General features: G+C 69.7%; 2 protein-coding genes across 5 annotated transcripts in view; one reads left to right on the plus strand and one right to left on the minus strand.

The window, feature by feature from the left end:
- Window positions 1–7,310, plus strand: part of CDH15 (cadherin 15) — a 37,369-nt gene extending 30,059 nt beyond the window's left edge. Inside the window, exons 9-14 of the mRNA XM_073308233.2 lie at window positions 1,057–1,199; window positions 1,299–1,535; window positions 2,692–2,931; window positions 3,005–3,141; window positions 3,796–3,960; window positions 4,519–7,310. Coding sequence (XP_073164334.1) covers window positions 1,057–1,199; window positions 1,299–1,535; window positions 2,692–2,931; window positions 3,005–3,141; window positions 3,796–3,960; window positions 4,519–4,716 — 1,120 coding nt within the window. The 3' untranslated portion in view covers window positions 4,717–7,310. The remainder of the gene's footprint in view (window positions 1–1,056; window positions 1,200–1,298; window positions 1,536–2,691; window positions 2,932–3,004; window positions 3,142–3,795; window positions 3,961–4,518) is intronic.
- Window positions 5,987–16,308, minus strand: SLC22A31 (solute carrier family 22 member 31). 4 transcript variants are annotated; one of them, XM_073308234.2, is made up of 9 exons: window positions 15,884–16,308; window positions 11,815–11,918; window positions 11,482–11,636; window positions 10,252–10,420; window positions 9,190–9,335; window positions 8,836–8,938; window positions 8,181–8,395; window positions 7,317–7,428; window positions 5,987–6,872 (listed from the first exon to the last, which is right to left on the minus strand). In XM_073308234.2, exons 1-9 carry the CDS (start codon window positions 16,247–16,249, stop codon window positions 6,455–6,457), a joined length of 1,788 nt encoding a protein of 595 aa, XP_073164335.1. In that variant the 5' UTR covers window positions 16,250–16,308; the 3' UTR covers window positions 5,987–6,454. The 4 variants fall into 4 exon arrangements, with proteins under 4 accessions (XP_073164335.1, XP_078704270.1, XP_078704269.1 ...); XM_078848142.1 differs by lacking the exon at window positions 7,317–7,428 and having other exon boundaries at window positions 6,454–6,872; XM_078848144.1 differs by lacking the exons at window positions 11,482–11,636; window positions 11,815–11,918; window positions 15,884–16,308 and adding an exon at window positions 11,245–11,443.
- Between the last annotated feature and the right edge of the window lie 212 nt (window positions 16,309–16,520).

A 16,520-nucleotide genomic window follows, 5' to 3' on the forward strand; every position in this document is an offset into this window, starting at 1 on the left:
ATCCCCCGGGGGGAGGTACGAGGATGGGGAACTTGGCCTTTAGCGCCCGTAGAGTGAAGGCGCCGGCCTGGCTGCAGGGGCTGCTGAGGCTGGGGCTTTGCCATGCAGGAGCCTGGGTGGGGAGGCCCCCATCAGACAGGCTGGCAGGGGCTGGGAGATCAGGCTCAGCGCTCTGCCATGCAGGCTTCAACTCCTCTGATGGGGTGTTACTCGCCCATGCTAGGGCACCTCCACCCTTATCCATTTCCTAGGGCTCAGGACACAATCTCCTGCAGGCTTGCGGGGCCATGTACCGGTGAAAGAGCCTTACACAGTAATATCCTTAACGTCTAGGTATTAACAGTTACCGCCCAGAATGCACACGCTAAGCATACAGTGCACCACGCCCCATAAGGCAAATGAACTTTTCCAGGTGGTCAGTCAGGATCAGATCGTCCAGGGCTCCTCCAGCCTCTGCACAATATACTTGGCAGGGCGTTGAGGTCTAGCAGCTCCGATCTTGGGCTGTGCCCTGGAGTTGGTGCCAAAGAACTTCTTTTTGGACCCCACTTTATGTAGTTAAGCTTGAGTCCTGCTTAGCTCTACCTTAGCCAATCATTTCAAACTAAAGTATTACAAAATAATCCTTTGACCCATCCTAACATATTGCAGAACAATGCTTTACACCTTGCACAAATTAGTTATGCAACAGACAGAAGCAATTACGAAACCATACAGATAAACAATAGAGAAGTAGATACCATAAAGGCAAAACAATGTAGTACGGATTTCACAGGCACACTGCTGCTAAGTGGTTCCTGGCAGACAGAAGGCTGCCAAAGTTTTCTCTAAACAGCCTAGGAGCTGTGTCTTTATCTGGCGGCAGCGGGTACTATTAGGACAGAGGTGCCTCCGTAACAGCCCTCTATTACATTGTTTTGCTATAGAGGGGATGTGACTCTTTGCGTCTCCCCCTCCCTGCCTCCAGCTGCGCACGCCAGGGCAGGGCTCCTGGGATGCCCCCAGAGAGGTTTGGGTTGGTGGCCTAGGCAAATAACTTGGTGTCTCTGCCCGCAGTTACTCCCTGGCCTACGACCCGGCCGACTGGCTGCTGCTGGACCCGCGCTCCGGGAGGGTGCAGACCAAGCGGGAGCTGCCGTGCCGCTCGCCCTTCCTGCAGGGCGGCTGGTACACGGCTGTCATCCTGGCCAGCGATAATGGTGAGCCGGGGGTGCTGGCCCCGCCCTGCAGCCTGGCTGAGCCCCGCCCGCCCTCCCGGTCAGCGTGCGGGGCCCTGACCTGTCGCCCCTTGTCCCCAGCTGACCCGCCACGCACGGCCACTGGTACCTTGTCCATCGAGCTCCTGGAAGTGAACGACCACGGGCCGGCCCTGCTGCCACCGGCGGGCGTCATGTGCAGCGAGCCCAGCAAGGGGCAGGGGCTGCTGCTGAGCGCCACGGACGAGGACCTGCCGCCCCACGCCGAGCCCTTCCACTTCCGCCTCAGCCCCGACGCCCCACAGCTCGCCCGCAACTGGAGCCTCAGCCAGCTCAACGGTGAGGCCGGGGGCCGGAGCGAGCCCCAGCTGCCATCGCTTGCCCATGGCCGGGAGGCGACAGCCTGAGCCCCACTCCACCCCAGCCCGCCTGAGGGGGCAGGACTTGATGGGCCTGGGGTCGGTGGAGCCTAGTGTGTGTGTGTGGGGGGCAAGGGGCTGATCAGTGAGGGAGCAGCAGAGGGGTGGAGCAATGGGGGGTAGCGGGGGGGGGGGGGGGGCTGATCAGTGAGGGGGGAGCAGGGACGGATTGAAGAGGGGGGGAGCAGGCCCTGATCGGTGGGGGGGGAGCACGGGCGGATCGAAGAGGGGGGAGCAGGCCCCGATCGGGGGGAGGGAGCAGGGGGCGGCTCGAAGATGGGGGAGCAGGCCCCGATCGGTGGGGGGGAGCAGGGGGCGGATCAAAGAGGGGGGAGCAGGCCCCGATCGGGGGGGGGGAGCAGGGGGCGGATCGAAGAGGGGGGAGCAGGCCCCGATCGGGGGGGGAGCAGGGGGCGGATCGAAGGGGGGGGAACAGGGGGTGGCTCGAAGAGGGGGGAGCAGGCCCTGATCGGTGGGGGGGAAGCACGGGCGGATCGAAGAGGGGGGAGCAGGCCCCGATCGGGGGGAGGGAGCAGGGGGTGGCTTGAAGAGGGGGGAGCAGGCCCCGATCGGTGGGGGGGAGCAGGGGGCGGATCGAAGAGGGGGGAGCAGGCCCTGATCGGTGGGGGGGAGCAGGGGGCGGATCGAAGGGGGGGGAGCAGGCCCCGATCGGGGGGGGGAGCAGGGGGTGGCTCGAAGAGGGGGGGAGCAGGCTCTGATCGGGGGGGGAGCAAGGGCGGATCGAAGAGGGGGGGAGCAGGCCCCGATCGGGGGGGGGAGCAGGGGGCGGACCGAAGAGGGGGGAGCAGGCCCCGATCGGGGGGGAGCAGGGGGCGGATCGAAGAGGGGGGAGCAGGCCCTGATCGGGGGGGGAGCAAGGGCGGATCGAAGAGGGGGGAGCAGGCCCCGATCGGGGGGGGGAGCAGGGGGCGGACCGAAGAGGGGGGAGCAGGGGGCGGATCGAAGAGGGGGGAGCAGGCCCCGATCGGGGGGGGGGAGGGCAGCACTCGGGGCCATCGGGCTGGGGCCAGCGCAGACTCTGGGTGTTTCACGGTGACCCTGTCTCCCCCCCCCAGCGACCCACGCGGTGCTGGTGGTGTTGGCCCCGGTGCCCGCGGGGCTGCACTCCCTGCCGCTCCTGCTCAGCGACTCCGGGACGCCCCGGCAGGAGCGGCCGCAGCTGCTGAACGTCTCCGTGTGCCCCTGCGACGAGGGGGGCAGCTGCCAGGCCGGCACGGCGGCTGCCTCCACGGCCGGGGCGGGGCTCAGCTTCGGGGCCCTGATGGTCATCCTCAGCAGCATCCTCCTGCTCCTGGGTAAGTCACGCGACGGTGACCCCCGCCACCCCCCGCCCGGGCCCGGCCCCACCACCTCTCTCTGTCTCGGCAGCCCTGGCCCTGCTGGCCGCCATCCGGGAGCGGTGCCACCGGCCCCCGCGGCACGAGGGGCTGCTGCAGAGCTCGCGGGACGACCTGCGCGACAACATCCTCGCCTACGACGAGCAGGGCGGGGGCGAGGAGGACCAGGTGAGCGGGCGGGGGGCAGCCCCCTCACCAGCGCCCCAGGGCCCGGGCATGCGCCAGGCAAACCAGCCACACACTTCGCTGCTGCCGGTGCCCCTCGGCCCTGCCCCACAGCCCCCGCCAGTGCCCCTCGGCCCTGCCCCACAGCCCCGCCCGCCCCAGCCCTGCCCCACAGCCCCCGCCAGTGCCCCTCGGCCCTGCCCCACAGCCCCCTGCTACCCCAGCCCTGCCCGCCCCAGCCCTGCCCCACAGCCCCCACCAGTGCCCCTCGGGCCCTGCCCCACAGCCCCCTGCTAGCCCAGCCCCACCTGCCCCAGCCCTGCCCCACAGCCCTCGCCAGTGCCCCTCGGCCCTGCCCCATAGCCCCCTGCTAGCCCAGCCCAGCCCAGCCCCGCCTGCCCCAGCCCTGCCCCACAGCCCCCGCCAGTGCCCCTTGGTCCTGCCCCACAGCCCCCTGCTAGCCCAGCCCTGCCCCTCACTCCTGACCCACAGCCCCCTGCTGTCCCCAGTCTCTCCTGTTTAGGGGGGACACATACCATATTACCCCAGCCTGGGCAGCCCCAAACTGCCCCTGCCCCGTGCAGCCAAGCGCCCCCAGCAGGCAGGGACCTGCTCATCAGCTGGCCCCGGCAGGCACTAAAGTGCTTCTCTCCGCAGGGCGCCTACGACATAAACCAGCTCCGCAACCCCGACTTCTTCCCCCCACCCTGCCCCCGGGGCAAGCAGCCGATCCGGAGAGACGCTCCCTACAGCTATGCCACCCCCCCGTATCCACGCAAACTGCCCGCCAGCCCCTCTGACATCGAAGACTTCATCAATGAGGTGAGTGGGGTGCCAATGGCATGGGCTGGGGCTGCTCCCAGCTGGCCCCGGGCCGCTCCTGCCAAGCTGGAACAGGTCCATGGGCCAGCTGGGCCGCTCTGCCAGCCCCGGCACCCCCACTCGGCCGAGCTCCCCCAGGGCTGGTCTGCTGGCCCCAGGGCCCTATGCAGCTGGCTTCCTGCCCCGCGGGTATTACTTGTCCAGCATCCAGACCGGGCTAGGCACCTGCCAGGACAGACCCAGCCCTCCCGCTCAGGGCAGGGGCTAATCCTGGCGCAGGAGGGAGGGCATTGGGGTCCCACACCACACTCAGGCTGTGACTGGCTCGACGTGGGTGGGGCTTGGGGCTCCCATGGGCACCACGGGGCTCCCAGGCTCCGACTGAGGTGGCTGGGGCAGGCCACGCACTGGCTGGGGGGGGCCGAGCTAGGGTATGGAGACAGGTGCCTGGCCCCGGGGCTGCTTTGCTACCACTAGCCAATAGCTGCCGGCTCCTGCAGCTGCCCCCTCGGATCCAGTGCCCCCAGCCAGGCCTCACAGCCCTTCCTCCTGCCCCAGGGGCTGGACGCGGCCGACAGCGACCCCAACGCCCCCCCCTACGACACAGCCCTCATCTACGACTGCGAGGGCTCCGGCTCCGTGGCTGGCTCGCTCAGCTCCATCGTGTCCAGCCTGACGGACGGCGACCAAGATTATGACTACCTCAGCGAGTGGGGGCCGCGCTTCCGCCGGCTGGCAGACCTGTACGGGCACTAGGGCTGGGGCAGGGAGGGGATCCTGGGAGCAGGGCCCTGCCCAGCGCTGGCAGAGCCCGGGAGCAGCCTCCTCTGCAGGACCCGGCTATAGCTGCGGAGCCACGAGCAGCAGCCACCTGCACAGCACCAGCCTTTAGAACAACCTGCGTTTAAACAACAAAGCCAGCCCGGGGCACAGGCAGCCCCCCCACTGGGGGGGGAGGGTGTGGCTGGGAGAACCAGCTTCTCAGGCCTGCCTCTGCCCACGCACCAGAGCCAGGAGGGTGCAGGGATGTGAGAACCGCACTGAGACCCGCACGTCCGGCTTGACCTGCAACAAGCACCGACCAAGCTGCAAGGGGAGGCTCCCTGCCCAGCCGCCGTCCAAAGCCCAGAGCAGCACACGTGGCAGAGGGCTCAGCCAGCATTAACTTTAGCCTGGCGCTCAAAGGGCAGGCTGGGGAGCACGAGGTGGAGCACAGGGGCAGGGCTGGCTATAGGGGAGGTACGTTCTGCAGCAGGGCTCAGGGCTCCCTTACAGCAGACAGAAGGGGCAGAAGCTGGCTGGGAGAGGGCAGAGAACACAATGCTCGGGGGGTCGGGGTCCAGGGAGCTCAGTGCAGGAAGAGGAATCAAGGCTGAAGCCACATAGGAGGGCACTTCCTAGAGCCCCCGAGGACAGCCAGGGCCCCATGCCAGGCTGTGGGCCCGGCAGGAGAATGCCCTGGAACAGCTACCGGCCAGGGGAAAGCCAGGTCCTGCAGAGGCACCCAGCAGGGGGAATTGCCCAAGTGAGGCTGCAGGAGGGGCAGGGCAGGGGGGGAAGCAGTAGCAAGGCACAGCTGGTCTGGGCCTGGCAGTGCCGGACAAGCTGGAGGGAGCAGGGCAGCAGTCATGCATGGAAGGGGCCCCAGTCCGAGCCACCCCCCAGGCCCTGCCTGGCTGGGGCGCTCAGGGCAGGGACAGCACCAGGCTGGGACCTGATGAGGGGAGAGCTGTGCCAGGTCCAGGAGGCAGGGCTCTGCCCCATGGGGAGGTTCTTACACAAGTGCCAGGTGAGAATCCCCCCATGGCAACCCCCAATAAAGAGACTTGGAGCACAGTACTGGCTGGAGCCGGGTGCTGCATGGGCAGGGGCACCTGCCAGCGGAAGGGGAGTGAAGCGCCGCTCCTGGGCTCAGCTGTGGGCCCTGGGCTGAGGGGGCTGCCCCATGCTAGGCCAGGGCAGGGGCCCCGCAGTCCAGCCTCCTCCCCACAAGGCCCCTGGAGAGAAAACAGAACCAGGCCCAGGGTAGAAATAAGGCACATTTTATTGGTGAGCCACTCACCTGGCCAGGAGGCACAGGGACTGGCGTTCCCTAAGCCAGGAACCCCCACTTGCAGCCGGGCTCCTTAGGAGGGGGTGGGGGGCACTTTCTCTTCCAGGCCCCGCTCCCTGCAGGGCTGGTATGCAGCAGGGGTTGTGGGAGCCCCCAAACACCCCAGTGAGGCAGGGGACAGCCAGTACAAGGCTGCGCATGGCACGTTAATCACTCCAGGGCCCAGCACGGTGCACCTCCATGCGAGCAGAAGGGAGCCGTGGATTAGCACCTGCTGCCCGGAGACAGGCATGGAGGCTGCACCGGTGCGATGGACCCTAGGAGGCACGGCACACAAACAACACAGCCAGCTGGCACCGGAGACCCCTGCAGCCCCAGGGCAGGTAATGCTGGGTGCTGCCCCCCGCCCCCTGGGCACAGTCCACAGACAGCCCTGCTCAGCTATGTCTCCTCCTGTGGGTCACCGCCTGGGGCAGGCTCCGGCAGTAGCTGCCTGTCCCGCGGGGGGGTGCGCCGGTGGGATCTCAGCATCCTCTTGGTGGCAGTGACGAGGTGGGCATAGTCCCGGGCCTCGCAGGCCTGGCCAGCGCTGCGGGGCGAGAGCAGAGGCAGGTGGTCCCTGCGGCGGGAGGAGCGGAAGAGCGGGGGCCGGCGCTGACTCTCACCATCCTGCAGCGACTCGGGCAGGCCCTTGCCCTTGCTCTCGGGCAGCAGCATGATGCTGAGCACGGAGAGGATGGCGAAGGAGGCGAAGACCACGTGGTGCAGGAAGAAGCCCCGGTTGTTCTGGATGTCCATGATGGGCCCGGCTGCTTTGCCCACGAAGCTGGCAGCCATGATGAGGCCCAGCCAAGCACCCCTGCAGCAGGGGGACACAGACCAGGCCCTCACCGGGGGACAGCACCTCCTGACCAGAGCACGGGCATGCCACAGCCCAGCGTGGCAGCTGGGGCGGCCTGAGAGCTGGGCTGGGCCTGGCCCCTGCCCGGGCAAGCCGCCGAGCACCATGTGGAGCAGCCACCAGGCCTGGCCGTGTCCTCCCAGTGGTGGGGCATGGGCTGGCTGGGGCAGGAGGACATGGGTCATGCCCCATGGGACTCTGCCATGACATCCAGGCTACGGTTTGGTTGACTCAAGGGCAGCCCCCAGGCACTGGATCAGAGTGCAGGAAGCTGGCTCTGGTCCTAAGGGGTCCCCCTTGAGACTTAGTACCCACCCCCCAGGAAGCCAGTGCACCCCCCCACCCCTTCCGGGGCCTGCATTATGCACTAGCCCATGGCTGCCGTGAGTGCTCGTCTCCTACCTGACCACGGTGGGAAGGACCTCACTAGCAAAGAAGATGCTGAGCATGGTGACAGCCTGCGAGCATGCGATGCCCACGACAGAGAGGGTCAGGATGATCCAGTTCAGCAGATCTGGGGCGGGAGTGAGGGAGCAGAGTGAGCGCAGGCCACAGCCTGGCTAGCTGGGGCCTTGGGTGCAGGTGGGCTCCAGCCTGGCTCCCGACAGATTTACAACACCGGGGTTTTAAGCCCTGCCTGGTGAGTGGGGCAGGGAAGTACCCATGTGCCAGCCCAGGGAGACTGCCAGCAGCCGCTCCCTGAGCAGGACAGAGTGGGCGTATCTGTCCAGCCCATTTCAAGATCAGATGCTTTGGGGACTTCCACAGGGAGCTTGAGATGAGGTGCGCTTGGCCATGAGCTCAACGACCACAGGCAGCTACCAGGAGAAGGACACCACCCCCCCACCATCCACCCCTGGGCAAGGGGCTGAGCACACCCCCAGGCCCTCCCAGCAGATTCCTTGGCTCTCACCACCCCAGAGGGACTAACTCCATGGCTGCGGGTGGTGGGGGAACTAGCCTGCAGCAGGAAGCCAGGTGGTTTGGAGTCCCAGGCTCGCAGCATGACTTATCCAGCTGGGGAAGCCCAGGAGCCAGTCCTAGGAATGGCTGGGGTGGCTTGCCCTGCCCTGGGGTGCTCAGGGACTGGGTGAGCAGCCGAGCACGAGTGCTGGTTCGCAGTTACCGGGAGACCCGTGGAGCTCGCTCCTCCCCTTCCCAGGGACCGGCGCCAGCATGCAATGGGGCAGAACTGCTAGTCCCCGTGGGCCGGGGCAGGGGGCTGAGCAGCAGGGGAATGGGCCAGGCCAGGCCCCTGCCCCTTACACTGTGTCAGGGCCAGCAGCAGCAGAGAGGCGATGCCGGTCAGGATGGTGCAGAGCAGCAGGATGGGGCGGCGCCCGAAGCGGTTGACGGTGAGGCACAGGAAGAGGCAGGCCGCGACCTCCAGCGCCGCCAGCAGGAAGTAGGAGAAGTAGAACTGGGGGCGGTAGGGAGCCAGGTTGCGGGTGAAGCAGTGCCGGATCCCGCTGCCGATGAACCTGCAGGAAGGGCAGGGGGCGTTGTCCTTGGGGAGGGCAGCCGAAGGGCGACCTAGCTAGGGCACGCGATGCGAGCTGGGAGGGTCTCAGCCTGGCCACCGGGCGAGCTCTGTGCCCATCTCTCACCACCATGCAGCCTGCACAAGCAGCTCTGCTCAGACTCAGGGAGAGCCGGGGGAGGCGGACTGGAGTGAGGGACAGCAGCAGAGCTGTGCTGGGGGGAGCTCAGGGCTGGGGCAGCGGGGAGCGTTTGAGGGGGGGCTCTGGACTGAGAGGCATCAGCAGAGCTGTGTGCAGGGGGGAGCCCAAGGCTAGAACAGCAGGGGGCTGGGAGCAAGGCTGCCCTGTGGCGTGCCCAGGAGAGCCAAGGTGGAACAACGTGGAGCAGGGAGGCCCATGGTCCAGCCATTCCCTGCCCGCAGCGCGCGGTGGGTCCTTACGCCGTGAAGCCGAGGATGAGGCCGTTTCTCCAGATGACCCGGGTGCTGAAGACCTCGCCGAGCGTGTGATAGCATGGCAGCGGGACCAGGTCGCACTCCAGCTCTGGGGGCACAAGAGGAGCGCGGTCAGCCCAGCTCCAGGGCAGAGCCAGCAGGAGGGACGGAGCCAGGAACGGCAGGACCAAGCGCGTTAGCGTTTCAGCCAAGGCTGGGGGGTGGAGGGACAGGGAGGAGCAGCAGGTTCGGACTGGGGCGGGGAGTGCCCACAGCACAGGGCTCAGCCTGACTTCGACCCCGGCCTCTCCCAGGTCGGGCCCCATGGACGCAACTGGGGCCCTCGGGCCCAGCGCTCACCTGCTAACAGGTGCTCCTGGCTGTAGAATTCGTCCTCCAGGGTCACGCCGTTGCCCTCAGCAAGGGCCCGCAGACCCTTCCTGCCCTTCTCCAGCTGCCGTGTGGCCAGCAGCCAGCGGGGTGACTCTGGGAACAGCGACGGGCAGCTGGAGGGAGAGCGTCACCAGGGTCACCACAGGCCCAACTTCAGCACCCAGCTACACAGAACCCACTCCCACGACAGACCCCACCGTGCCAGGCGGGGGCAGCTCTGCAGGGAGTCCCCCCAGGCGAGGGACGGTGGCACCCGGGAGGCAGAGATGGCACCAATCCAGGCCAGGCTCAACTGTGACCCATCTCAGCCATCTGCTCTGCACAGTCTGGGGTGCACTCAACCCCGGGAACCGGACAGGGAACCTGCACAGGCGGCAACAGGCTCCTGCATCCCCCCAAACCTGGGGCCAGCAGCGCAGGGACCCACCCGCTGCTCCTGCCCCCCAATGGCTGCTCCCTGCCACGGGTCCACTTGAGGAAGTGGACATCCCCGTCCAGGGCTAACTGGGCCCCTGCTCTCTCTGCCACCCCCACGCCCTGCAAGCCCCAGGTCTGATCAGGCCACAAAGCTGAGAGCCAACCTGGAAAATAAATTAACCGTGTTTAATCTGCGTGGAGCAAATATTTACCTCCAGCCCCATACATTCCAGGGCCCCTTCAGAGGCAGCCGGCGCCGCACTTGAGCTGAAGGGCCTGGGGAGCGTTTGACCCAGCCGCAGTCCCGGCGTCGCTGCCAGCTGGTTTCACCGTCACTGGGACGTGTGTGCGGGGAGGAGGTGGCGCTGCCCATGTTCTCTGTGGGCTGCTCATCCCACAGAGCCGGGGGCTTGGGTCCCTGCCAGCACGTCCGCTCCGGCGCAGTGGGCTGTACAGGTCAGGGACGGCTGGGGCATGATGGGGTCCAATGCCTCAGGGTAGGGCTCTCCCCCCGAGCCACTCCAGCTCCTCGGCCATCTTCCCACAGGTGTGCAGCAAAGCCAGGCTGGGCCTGCCCGCCCCCAGCCCGCCCGCGGCACAGCCGGTCCTTACCCCCAGCAGGTTGCCAGCAGAGCCAGCGTCAGCGTCACGACCCCCTGCAGCAGCCGCCACTGCCGACACAGCACCGCCAAGCCCGGCAACAGCAGCTTCCCGGCAACCCAGAAGAACCCCGCAACCATGACGACCATCAGCCGGTGGGGAGGGTCGCACAGCTCCAGCCCTGGGGTGGGGAGACAAAGGCGGACCGGGGGTCTAAGACTGAGTGGGGAGGGTCGATTCACACTGCATCAGGCCGACACCCGGCAGGCCACGGGCAGCTCCGCACCAAGGCGAGCACGGGGCAGGGGCACAGTGGGGCCAGCTCCCTGCAGGGACTGCCACCCTCTCTGCTCCCAGCCTGACCTGACTGACAAGGGGCGCTGCAGAGTCAGGCTCCCCCACAGCCCCTGGGTCACCTCTTCAGAGCAATGCACAAGCAAGAGCCTCTTGGGGCTGCGGCCTGGCCCCCACTGCAGCCCTGGGCAACGTGGGAGCAAACACAGCCCCGTGCAGCTCAGCTCGCACGGGGGCCGACTCCCGCGGTGACGGTGCGCTCTCCCCGCTCCCCGGGGCTGCAGCAGACACCCCTAGCCTCCGGCTCCCTCCTGGCCACCACTCCCCGCCGAGCAGGAGACCGTTAGCCGGAGTCCCAGGGCCAGTTATGCTGGTGTTTCAGCGACATACCTGGGCATCATGCACTACACAGCGGCTGCTCCGTGAACCAGCAAGAGGCCATACAGCCCAGGGTCACGTCACCCATCTGCCCCTAGGGCTCCAGCCAGGAGGGGGCAGGACAATTCCTCATCCTGTTCTGAACCCCGCCCCTTGCTGATCAGCTGGAGAATAACAATGCCCACCACATGGAGGGGTTACACTGGCAGGCGACCCTGGGATGGGGCAAGGACACGTCACCCCAGACCAGACCCAAACTGAGCCCAGCTGGGCTCTCCACTCCCTGGCCGGCAGGGGGGGGGACGGGGTGAGATAAGCTGCAGAGGTAATTACTTAGACCATTGGCTCTTGGGGGCAGGGACAGCTGGTCTGTTCTGTGTTCGTACAGCACCTAGCACCATGGGGTGCCGGTCCACGTCTGGGACCCCGAGGCGCAACGGTAATACAAATGACGACTACTGTAAAAGCCAGGGCAGGGGGCCACATGCACAGGGCCATGGAGCTCCACGGGGTTCCCTCTCCTGGAGCAGAGAAGGGGCGCCAGGTCGGCGGCGGACCAAGCGGACTCACTCGCGACGTAGAGGGAGAGGAAGGTGCCAGCCAGCGCAGCACCGAGGAGGAGCCGCAGCGACAGCAGCATGAGGTAATTCACTGCCAGCGCCACACCGATGCCCAGGGGAACCGCCAGAACCAGGGAGAAGACGAAGGTGGCACGGCGGCCAAACCTAGAGAGGAGAGCCAACAGCAGTGAGCTGGGCAGGGGTCAGACACAAAACAGCCCCCCCCCCCCCGGGCACACATCAGGGCTGGACACAAACCCAAGGGGCAGGGCTGGTTATGGACAATGCTGCATCTGGCCGGGTGGGAGGGTCTGATCGGGGCCCGTCATGGCTGGTGCTTTACCTGTCGCAGGCCAAGCCGAGTGCAATGCAGCCGCCGAGCCAGCCCAGCAGGTAGGTGGTCTGTTCGAGTGGCACCTTCCAGCGATCCGAGCACACCAAGTCCCACTGCGAGAGGAAGGAAGCGTGAGCCACGGAGTCCTTGATGCTGCCCTGAATGGGCCTAACACGTGGGGGGGCCTGAACAGGCCACTTAGGGGACACCACGTCCACCACTGCAATGCAACCCCCGCTGGGCTGGACCCGTGCAGCTGTTTAGCTGGCACACTGCTCAGAGGTTTCGGGCAGGAAGTGAGAAGATTCCCAGGCCCAGGTGAAACCACAGGGGGAGGTTAGAGAAGCAGGATGAGGAATTCAGCCAGGCCACTGAAGCGAACACCCTGACTCCTGAAAAACAAGCCTGGAACTCTGTCCCATCCAGAAGGCAGGACCCCCCAACAGCACGTGGATTCTGGCACCACAGCCCAGTACAGACTCCAAGGGGTGAGAGCGTTTCCTCCAGCATCCCAGACCAGAGCCATTTCCTGCACTGCCCTGGGGTTTCCCATCCAACCACTGATCAGGTCTGACCATGCTTAGCTAGCCAGGTCAGACAGGCTCTCTGCCCAAGGCGGTAGAGCAGAGGCAGGACGGGCCCTGAATGCAAGGCAACCTCCACTCAGTCTGCCATGCAAGTCCATCCCTAACAAACAGGGACCCTCCCCAACCCTGCACCGAGGGAACCAGCTGCACCCTGAATGCAGGTGCCCCTGGGGGTCAGTACAACTGGCATCTCCTCTCCTCTCCCCCTGCTGCCCAGGGATGGCAGGGAACACCTCGTCCCTGGAAAACTGTCTCTGCCAGCAAGTGCAGAAGAAGCAGCCAACAGGGAAAGGAAGTAACTGCCTGGGACAAGCGACTCTCCCCCGCTCCCCAAGGCATTGCTGGAGAAGCAGAGCCTGGCCAGGGGGATGGAGCACCCCCACCAAGCACAGGAAGACCAGGAGCTCTCACCCAGGGCTCTGTCCATCCACCCGCTCCAAGGCTCAATCTCCTTCCCCTGCACACAGCCCCCATGGAGCACAGACCCTCGCAGCACATCCGGCCTGGGCAGCAGCAGAATCCAGCTCAATCTGCCCCCCGACCCACCCACAGGCCTGCCAGTGCTGGGACCACCCTTCCGGGGGAGCGCTAATCAAGGTCCCCAGGCAGTTGGTGTCAGCACTGGGATTAGGACTCTGCTGCCCCTGCTCCCACAGCACAGTCAGGGGCAGGGAGGTGCAGGCTTTTCAGGTCAGGGCACTTCCTCTAATGGTGCCATGTCGCCATGGCCTGGGGAGGCAGGACTCTTCTCCCGCCCTGGGACTGCCATCCCCACCCAACATTTTGCAACAAAGCTGCAGCTAGGTTTGTGGATTATGCAAACGCACAAGGAGATGGCAGTTGGGCAGCTCTGCTGGGGCCACCCGTGGAGCCATCTTCACCGCCTGCCCCCAGGCAGACCCACGTTTAGCGCCAGGGGCTGGCACCTGATCAGGGCTCCTGCAGAAAAGCCAAGGCTGCTATCGCCTGTTAAGGGTACACAAGGTGTCGGGCACCAAGGTGTGTGCAGGGCCCGCTCTAGGATTCACCCCCAGCCCGGGGCCTTCGACCAGACACCAGGCCTGGCACTCTGCAGCCAGCACGGCTAGGATGGGCTGGGCAGACTGGAGGCTAGAGCAGCCCGTGGCCCACAGCTCTGCCAAGGGGTGGGCAGATGAGAGCAGCATGCAGGGCTGGAAGCACCCAGGTCCCTGTGACTCAGTGTTCGCAGCCTGTCCTGCCCCCCAGCCACGTTGGGGAAGCAGGGCCCTGGGCAGCAGCAGGTGCATCTACTGCCCAGCGCGGTATCTGTCTGGGGGTCTGCACGCAGAGAGCGCCAGGGGCCGGTCCATTGCTGGGGGGGGGTCGCAGCCAGCTCAGCATCCTCACCCCACGCATGGACACCTGGGCAGCGCTACCCCAGCCAGGGCACAGAGACATGGGGGGCCAGGCAGCAGAGAGCTTTCCCCTGCCATCTGCCCCCCCCAAAGCCGGCTCACCCCCTCCCCGGGACAGCCCTCCCCGCTATTCGCCACCACCCCAGGGACAGTGCCTCCCTCCAAACCTGGCTCACCCCCCCCCAGCCCCCCACCTCAGGGCCCCCCCCCGGCCGCCCGCTCGCGCCCCCCCCGGCCGCCCGCGCCCCCTCCGCCTCAGGGCCCCCCCCACGGCCGCCCCCCCGCCTCAGGGCCCCCCCCGCCGCCCCCCCTCCGCCCGCTCGCCCCCCCTCCGCCTCAGAGCCCCCCCCCGGCCGCCCGCTCGCCACCCCCCCCCGCCTCAGAGCCCCCCCCCCGGCCGCCCGCTCGCCCGCCCCCGCCTCAGAGCCCCCCCCCCGGCCGCCCGCTCGCCCCCCCCCCCCGCCTCAGAGCCCCCCCCCCGGCCGCCCGCTCGCCCCCCCCCCGCCGCCCGCTCGCCCCCCCCCCGCCTCAGAGCAGCCCCCCCCCGGCCGCCCGCTCGCCCCCCCCGCCTCAGAGCAGCCCCCCCCCCGGCCGCCCGCTCGCCCCCCCCCCCGCCTCAGAGCAGCCCCCCCGCCGCCCGCTCGCCCCCCCCGCCTCAGAGCCCCCCCCCGCCGCCCGCTCGCCCCCCCCGCCTCAGAGCCCCCCCCCCGCCTCAGAGCAGCCCCCCCCCCGGCCGCCCGCTCGCCCCCCCCCGCCTCAGAGCAGCCCCCCCCCCGGCTGCCCGCTCGCCCCCCCCCGCCTCAGAGCCCCCCCCCCGGCCGCCCGCTCGCCCCCCCCCGCCTCAGAGCCCCCCCCCGGCCGCCCGCTCGCCCCCCCCCCCCGCCTCAGAGAGCCCCCCCCCGGCCGCCCGCTCGCCCCCCCCCCCGCCTCAGAGAGCCCCCCCCCGGCCGCCCGCTCGCCCCCCCCCCGCCTCAGAGCCCCCCCCCCGGCCGCCCGCTCGCCCCCCCCCCGCCTCAGAGCCCCCCCCCCGGCCGCCCGCTCGCCCCCCCCCCCGCCTCAGAGCCCCCCCCCCGGCCGCCCGCTCGCCCCCCCCCCGCCTCAGAGCCCCCCCCCCGGCCGCCCGCTCGCCCCCCCCCGCGCCTCAGAGCCCCCCCCCGGCCGCCCGCTCGCCCCCCCCCCGCCGCCCGCTCGCCCCCCCCCCCGCCTCAGAGCAGCCCCCCCCCCGGCCGCCCGCTCGCCCCCCCCCGCCTCAGAGCAGCCCCCCCCCCGGCCGCCCGCTCGCCCCCCCCCCGCCTCAGAGCCCGCCCCCCGCCGCCCGCTCGCCCCCCCCCGCCTCAGAGCCCCCCCCCCGCCGCCCGCTCGCCCCCCCCGCCGCCTCAGAGCCCCCCCCCCGGCCGCCCGCTCGCCCCCCCCCCCGCCTCAGAGCCCCCCCCCCGGCCGCCCGCTCGCCCCCCCCCCCGCCTCAGAGCCCCCCCCCCCGGCCGCCCGCTCGCCCCCCCCCCGCCTCAGAGCCCCCCCCCCGGCCGCCCGCTCGCCCCCCCCCCCGCCTCAGAGCCCCCCCCCCGGCCGCCCGCTCGCCCCCCCCCCCGCCTCAGAGCCCCCCCCCCCGGCCGCCCGCTCGCCCCCCCCCCCGCCTCAGAGCCCCCCCCCCCGGCCGCCCGCTCGCCCCCCCCCCCGCCGCCTCAGAGCCCCCCCCCCCGCCCGCTCGCCCCCCCCCCCGCCTCAGAGCCCCCCCCGGCCGCCCGCTCGCCCCCCCCCCCGCCTCAGAGCCCCCCCCGGCCGCCCGCTCGCCCCCCCCCCCCGCCTCAGAGCCCCCCCCGGCCGCCCGCTCGCCCCCCCCCCCCGCCTCAGAGCCCCCCCCGGCCGCCCGCTCGCCCCCCCCCCCCGCCTCAGAGCCCCCCCCCCCGCCTCAGAGCCCCCCCCCCGCCTCAGAGCCCCCCCCGGCCGCCCGCTCGCCCCCCCCCCCCGCCTCAGAGCCCCCCCCGGCCGCCCGCTCGCCCCCCCCCCGCCTCAGAGCCCCCCCGGCCGCCCGCTCGCCCCCCCCCCCGCCTCAGAGCCCCCCCCCCCGCCTCAGAGCCCCCCCCCCCGCCTCAGAGCCCCCCCCCGGCCGCGCACCTGGGTGACCGGGCTGGAGCGCAGCCCGGCGGCGGGCAGCTCGTAGTCCCAGCCGCGGGTGCAGGGCCCGGTGCGGTTGGGCCCCGCGGCGCCGGGCGCGTAGCGGTAGAGGAGGCAGCGGCTCCAGCCCGCGGGGCCCCGCGGCACCGAGGCGTTGAGCAGCGCCCGGCCCGAGAGGTTGCGCAGCGCGGGCGGCAGCAGCGCGGGGTCCGGGCGGCAGCGGTGGGCGGGCGGCGCCGCCAGCAGCAGCCCCGCGAAGAAGCCCAGCGCCAGCGCCGCGTTGGGGGCCCAGCTGGCGGCCGCCAGGAGCCGGGCGCGGCGCCCGAAGCCGCCCGCGGGCCGCAGCAGCCGCGCGTCGAACTCCATGGGCCGGGCGGGCCGGGCAGCGCCGCGCCGGGCCGGGACACCGGCCGCTGGCCCCGCCCCCCGTCGGGCTAAGCCCCGCCCCGCCCGGCCAGGCCCCGCCCCCCGTCGGGCTAAGCCCCGCCCCCGCCGGCCCAGGTCCCGCCCCTGCCCGCCCAGGCCCCGCCCCCGCCGGGCTAAGCCCCGCCCCCGCCGGCCCAGGTCCCGCCCGACCCGCAGAATCATAGAGGATTGGGGTTGGACGAGACCTCAGGAGGGATCTAGCCCAGTCTCC

The sequence above is a fragment of the Lepidochelys kempii genome, chromosome 12 (assembly GCF_965140285.1).
Source record: "Lepidochelys kempii isolate rLepKem1 chromosome 12, rLepKem1.hap1, whole genome shotgun sequence".
Taxonomy (NCBI): Eukaryota; Metazoa; Chordata; order Testudines; family Cheloniidae; genus Lepidochelys; species Lepidochelys kempii.